The 7,297-nt window shown below is 33.7% G+C and overlaps 1 protein-coding gene across 1 annotated transcript in view; it reads left to right on the top strand.

Annotated features, from left to right (window-relative positions):
• LOC106883723 (dynein beta chain, ciliary) overlaps positions 1-7,297 on the top strand; it is a 273,290-nt gene that overhangs the window by 224,505 nt on the left and 41,488 nt on the right. The window contains exons 70-72 of the mRNA XM_052974147.1: positions 218-396; positions 2,991-3,112; positions 6,814-6,931. Coding sequence (XP_052830107.1) covers positions 218-396; positions 2,991-3,112; positions 6,814-6,931 — 419 coding nt within the window. The remainder of the gene's footprint in view (positions 1-217; positions 397-2,990; positions 3,113-6,813; positions 6,932-7,297) is intronic.

The raw sequence follows: 7,297 nt of genomic DNA, 5'->3' as shown, positions 1-7,297 counted from the left end.
TGTCTCTCTCTCCTCTCTTTCTCTCTCTCCCTCCCTCTCTTTCTCTGTCTCTCTCTCCTCTCTTTCTCTCTCTCCCTCCCTCTCTTTCTCCGTCTCTCTCTCCTCTCTTTCTCTCTTACACACACACTTTATAAATAAATGAATGTATCAAATTCTTTAATTAGTTCTAGTATCCTCAATCTTTTCTTGAGTATTATACTATTTATTTTTCCTTCAGATTTAAATCGCCAACATCATCAGCTCGGAATCTTCCTTGATAAGTTATCTGGGGCTGATATTTCTAACTGGAGTATTAAAGCTATGCCACTATGGCTTGGAGGAATGGCCAATCCCGAGACTTTATTAACAGCAGTGAAAACTGATTTCTGTTTCCTTCATAAATATTCCTTAGACTTGGTAAGTTGAACTGTTACATTCTCTGTTATTAAATATTATCAGATTATTGATAATATCAAATAGTTCGTACAGAAGACTAAAACAAGTGTATAAAAATGTAATGACAAGTGCATATAGAAAATTTATGTGGGTTGTGAAGAATACAATTATTATAATTGTTAAATCACATTTAAAAAAATTTCCATAGAACTTCTAATATATGTTACTAAACCTGTGTTGGCACACATTTTAACTCTTACTCTACTTATATTGTACCCACCCTTGTGGATTTTCTTTAAGCACTTTTCTTATAGGATTGCTTTATAAACTTTTTTTTTTTTAAATTTTAACCCTTATATACAAACTTTAGGTTGTTATAAGGTTTCATTTAGAATAATCAGGGATTAATTATCCAATGGTTTTGAAGGTTTTATTCTTTTACTTTTTCATTCTTATATCATTTCTTTTAATTTTAGTTTTTCACCCACAATTCTAGGATTTCTTCACCCTTTGAAGTTTTATTTGCAAGTTTTCTTTGTAAGCTTCATTTTCATGGTGCCTTAACCACAAATCTTTCACACGAAATAATTCATTTCCAACAACTTGGAGCACCAGTTTCAACTTTCATGGTTTCCTAATTTACATAACTCCCTTACATTCCCTTATATTCTGTCATGTTCCCTTATTATTCATCCATGTCCCTACAAATTGATTATGGCTATTATTTCTTTTTGAGTTTTTATCTCATACACATTTTCAAGAGCACAGGTCAGTTTTACTTTGCCACACATATCTCTATTCTTACAGCTTTATCTACGTTTTTCTCCATTTACCCTTAAGCTACACAATAATATATGATTTTTTCCCCTTCTAATTTCATTTCACTTCTCCCATAACTTTCATAACCTAACACTCCATCACCCTACACCACCCAGTGGTATCACTATGTAACTTTTCTTTTATCATACCTCATATAGGTTTTGTAATAAAATTGAGAAGTACTCCTTAGTCATCACCTAATTAATTGGTTTACAGTTTGCACTAACTTTAGATTCATGAAAATTTGTGGCCCTGTATAACCCATTATATTTTGGTTTGATAGAGTTTTCAGTTCTTTCAGTGCTTTTATCAAGACACCATATCTAGGAAGATTGTTGACCAAAACTCAAGAACTCATTCTTCCTGTATGATGATTGTTATTCCCTACCAGAATATTTTTAATATTGAGGACTGGTTTCATTTCAGAGTTTTCCTTCTCTTAAAAAGGCTGTCACAGCTTTGCAATGCAATGGTAGCCTATTTACCCTCACAGCAAACAAAGAAAGGTACAGATGGATAACTGTTGACCCTACTGAGTTCATCTGCCCTTTGATAGGTTTTGTTTATCATCTTGCAAGGTGTCCAACAAAACTCACATTCCTCACCAAACAAACTTGGTAGGGTTAATGATGGCCCGACTCTGTATAGCTATACAGGATTATATGTTACCAGTAACATTAAGAGAGGCCTGACATTTGCTGCTGGTGCCACTGTTTGATGATGATGATTTTTTCTACCATCACCCTCTATTTATATTTGTGTCTTATGAATGGTTCTTGTATTGCTACTGTTAGTTTTATTACTGTTAGTATTGTTATTATTGTTATCCTTTTTCATTGTCCTTATTGTTCTAATTGTCCTTATTGTCTTGTTTTCTCTTTATATAATCAACACCAACTATAAATATATTGTGAACTACATACAAAGAGGCTAGTCAGATGACTAGTCAGACAACTAGTTAGATGACTAGTCAGACAACTAGTTAGATGACTAGTCAGATGAAGTACCATATTGAACCATATATATTGTGTAATCTTTTCCAAGGAATCATTTACATGCAATAAGGTCAGAAACAAAGTGATACAGAAACTTCTGTGACAAATATGAAAATTGTGTTAAATTACTAAATTCACTTTTTATCTTACGTCCTGGTTGGGTATAAAGGTAGGGTATTTCCAGAGAAGCACTGAACCCAAGTTATGGGCTATCAACACTGTTGAATTCCAGACTAGTACTGAAATTTTGCAAGTGTAGAAAATTCTGGTTTCATGATGGTAGTTCCATTGTGTGGATGTGGCAAAGAGTAAACTATAATCCAAATAATAATAAGATAAAGAAATCCTTTAACACATCTTTAATGATTCATTACAACCGTTTCTGTACCAACTTTGCTTGAAATGCCAGTTTATACAAAAATTTGAAGTGAAAATTTATATAAAGTTTGTGGTTTTAGGCATTAGAGTAGCACATCATCAGACTTGCATCAAAGAGCACTCTAACGTCTACAGCCACAGACATTACATAAACTTTCATTTTGAATTGTTGCGTAAACGGCAGAGTTGGTACAAAAATAGTTATAATGAATTATTAAAAATGTGTTAAAAGATTTCTTTGTATTCTTATTATTTGGATTATGAAGTGAAGGCAAACTTCTACGATAACAATTCTTTTGTCCTTTAGTTTAAGCAATGCCAAGTTGGAACACCACATTTGACAGAGCAGATTAAATTTACAGGACATTAACTAAATTTTATTATTGGAATTTTATTGTCTGAATAAAACATGTATCATTCCAGGTTGAATTGTGTTTTGATGTAGTTGAAATGGTTCAAGAAGCAAATTGGACTTTAGTCCTCACTGACTTATTCCTGTATGGGGCAGATTGGGACTATAAGGAGCATTGCTTACAAGTTGGAAGGTAAGTTGACAAATGTTTATGCATGCATACATACATACAGAGATAGATAGATAGATAGATAGATAGATGAATGAATGGAGAAAAGAGTGCACAGTGGTTGTTCGAAGTTTGAAAGAGAGAGAATGAAGCATGAGAAGATCACAAAAAAGCTTAGAAAGAATGAAGCAATAGAAAACGAAGGAATGTTGGTTTGTACATGTGTAATTTGTATGAGGAAATGCTTGAGTCATGCAGGCCTGGTCAGTCATCAAAAAAGTCACAAGAATCAACCTCATGTAAATTTTGATATGGCTTTTGTTCCATACAGAACATGTGCGATCTGTGGAAAGATGTGCCGTTCAGTTGGAGGATTAAAAAGACATGTCAAAAGACTTCATACTGTGGCACCTGTTCCTTCCATCAGCCAGCATAACTGTGCATTATACAATACAATGTGCAAATCTTTGGCAGGGCTCAAGAATCATATAAGGGCCTCACATTGCATTATCAATGACTCATTTCAATGATTCTTTCTCATAATGGCTTTCTTCATATATAAGAAAGCAACCACTGTGTTTGTTTTGTGTGTGTGTGTTTGTATGTGTGTGTGTGTGTGTGTGTGTGCAAGTAGTAGTAGTAGTAATAGTGTGAACACATTACTTTTAAGATAACATGTTCTACCTTGATTTGATATCATCGCATCATATATTCCTGTAGTGTATAAGCATAAGCATACATGTGGTATGCATGTGAGAAAAACACTGACAAGACATGCAACATGAAGGAAGCTCAAGCATCAACATTGGAAAATGTAAAATAGAGGTAAAGGATGAAATGCAGTTATGTCAAAAGAATATGCATTTATAAAGCAATAAAAAATTACTCTCAAAATACTGCCAGTAAATTTATATATATATATATATATATATACAGACACACACACACACACACACACACACAAGCATACATGCACAACACACACTTCAATCCATTTTTAATATAGATTGTATTTGTTACTAAATACAATATAATTATACTATTATCCTAACAATGTTTATGTGTAGTGAAAAATTAAGCCCATCTCATTTACATTATTATCACCTTTTTGTTGCAAACGAAATGGCAGAAGTGTATTGTTTATATATATATAAATATATATATATATATATATATATATATATACATGCAAAGATATAATTAAATATTGATACATATAAAATGAAAGTGAAGCAAAGCAAGTCAATATGTAGATATTTAATATCAGTGTAATCTAAGTATTACTTATATTGAAAAGAAAAATGCTAAAAGTATATTTACTGTTGTTAAAGCAATGAAATATTAATTTCTAGTAGAACACCAAAGCATGCAATAATTGAAAATGTAAAATTTAAAGCTGACAGCTATAAAATTAAATATTGTTTTCAAATTCTTGCACAAGGCCACAGGTTTGGAGGAGGGGCAGAGTCAATTAATCAACCTCAATGTTCAACTGGCACTTATTTTATTGATCTCAAAAGGATAACAGGTAAAGTTGATCTTGGCAGAATTAGAACATGCTGCTAAATATCCAGCATACTAATGGTTCTGTCAGCTTGCCACCTTATATAAAATGAAATATTGCAAAGCAGCTGCGAACAGAACATGCATTTAATATTAAAAATCAATGATGAATAAATGAAGACTATTAACCGGAAAAAAAAAACAGGCTTAAAACAAAATATTGTTAGTATTAAAGACACAAGAATGAAAATGCACTCTATTAATGATAATAGCAAATGAATTAGTGAGATATTCAAACATACAGTTTACCTAGTAGAATTTCAAATGAGAGGTTACTTGTGTTCATGTATGCACGTAAACTGTAGTCTGGTCATGAACACTTCACTTTGGATGGGAGACAGTATAAAAGAGGTTACTGTATATCATTGTGCATGCGTTACTGGAAGTCCATAATAAATGTATTTAAAAAAAATAATATTGAATGTGGCCAAGTCCCCATGTTAGTAGTAGGGCTGGTAGTGTACTACCATACCCTCCTATGACCCAGGTATTTCCTCATCTGGTAATATCAGAACGCCCTACTTTTTCAGTGCGTGCAGTAAATCTCTATTTCACTAATATAACAAAATAAGGATTTACTACATACACAGGAGTAAAATGTTTTGATGTTACCAAATAAAGAAATACCTGAACCATATGTGTGTGTGTGTGTGTGTGTGTGTGTGTGTTTCATCATCATCATCATCATATACCTGTTTTCCATGCTGGCATGGGTTGGACAGTTTGACCAGAACTGGTAAGCAGGAGAGCTGCACCAGGTTCCAGTCTGATTGGCTTGGTTTCTAATGCCCTTCCTAATGCAAACCCCTCTACAGGGTGTGCTGGCTACTTTTCATGTCACACCAGCACAGGTGCTTTTATATGACATCGATATGGGTGCTTTTATGTGGCACCAGCACAGCACAGAGCTCTTGTAAACCAATCTTCTTCAGTAAGAGGAAGAACTTGGTAAGCAGAGTTCTGTGTTTGCTCAGAGACATAAAACAATGGATACAGTAAAGTTTGAACTCTCCATGACCTTGTAATCAATAATCCAGCACAACTTTCATCTAATGATTGCATCTCTTCAAATGATGTTTGGGAATATCAAAGAAAAGTGTAGTCAAAGTCAGAAAAGTGCCTAGATTTTTTCTCCAATAAACATGTGATATTGCAATATGTTATATTTTCATTATCAGAACAGTTGAGAGGATTCTAGGTCCTTTATATTTAATTTGAATAAGGTGGCAAACCAGGCAGAATGCTTAGTGGCATTTCATGTCTTTATGTTCTGAGTTCAAATTCCGCTGAGGTTTGCCTTTTATCCTTCTGGGGCCAATAAAATATGTATCAGTTGAGCACTGAGGTTGATGTAATTGACTCATCCCCTTCTCCTGAAATTGCTGCCAAAATCTGAAATCCATATTTTGTTTAGTCACCACAATAATGTGTTCAAATCCCACATCCATGATTGAATAAAAATCCTGCTCTGTTTGTCAGTGTTTAACAGTGCTTGTAACAAAAAAGTATTTAGTGAGAAAAAAAAAAAACAAACAAATATTGAAACCATCACAAGAATTACATTTAGTGTTGATCTGTAGATGTAGCCATGTAGCATAGTCGGAAAAAGTATTCTGAACAGAATTCAGGCATTTTAGAAGAACAGAAAATTGTCTGGTTAAGTAAACAAATGTGATGGTGATGACAATGTGGGTGTGGAGGTGGGGGAGGAGATCATGATGGTAGTGGTGGTGGTGGTGGTGAGGAGGAGGGAGATGGAGAGGAAATGATGATGATGATATGAAATGATAAAAATGAGGGGTCGATGGTGGGGAAGAGGAGAAGATAATGGTGATAATGATGATGGCATTGATAGTGGTAAGATGGTGCTGTTGTTGGTGATATTGGTGTTTTCCATGACATTCATGAATAAAAGATGAGTAAAAAGTGGATGAGAGGGAAAAAGAAGAAGAAAATGGTATATTTTTATCATTCGTCATTGCGCCACCGATAAACCTCAACGAAATGTCAAAGAAACCTGAATACCAGGGTCCAACATTGCATAATGACATTATTTTAACTCTCATAAAAACACAATTAATTGTGAAATTATAATATTACTGTAATTTCAAAATTCTACAAAAATATCCTTTTTCTTTCTCTTTTTTTTTTAATTATTCCAGCTTTCAAGGACATCATATCCCATTGGCTGTTTTGAATATTAAACTGAAGACTGAATCAAATATCTCATCACATTTATATGACATGGCAATCTATAACTGTCCAATATATATAAATACTGTAAGATATATTGTTTTTACGTTGGCGTTTATATGATAGCAAATATATGGAAATATGAAAGCACAGATGTATGTGTATGTCTGCTGTGTGTTTGTGCGAGAATATGTAAATATGTGTGTGTGTATATATATGTGCTTATCCTTTATTTTTACTTGCTTTAGTCATTAGACTGTGGCCATACTGGAGCACTGCCTTTAGTCAAGCAAATCGACCCCAGGGCTTTTTTTTGCATGCATACTACTTATTCTATCGGCTTCTTTTGCCGAACCACTAAGTTCCGGGGACGTAAACACACCAGCATCGGTTGCCAAGTGATGTCGGGGGGACAAACACAGACACAAACATATACACATACAGATATATATA

Source organism: Octopus bimaculoides, chromosome 17 (genome assembly GCF_001194135.2).
Source record: "Octopus bimaculoides isolate UCB-OBI-ISO-001 chromosome 17, ASM119413v2, whole genome shotgun sequence".
Classification (NCBI taxonomy): Eukaryota; Metazoa; Mollusca; class Cephalopoda; order Octopoda; family Octopodidae; genus Octopus; species Octopus bimaculoides.
The sequence above is the reverse complement of the archived record's forward strand: the minus strand, read 5'-3'. Positions and strand labels throughout refer to the sequence as shown.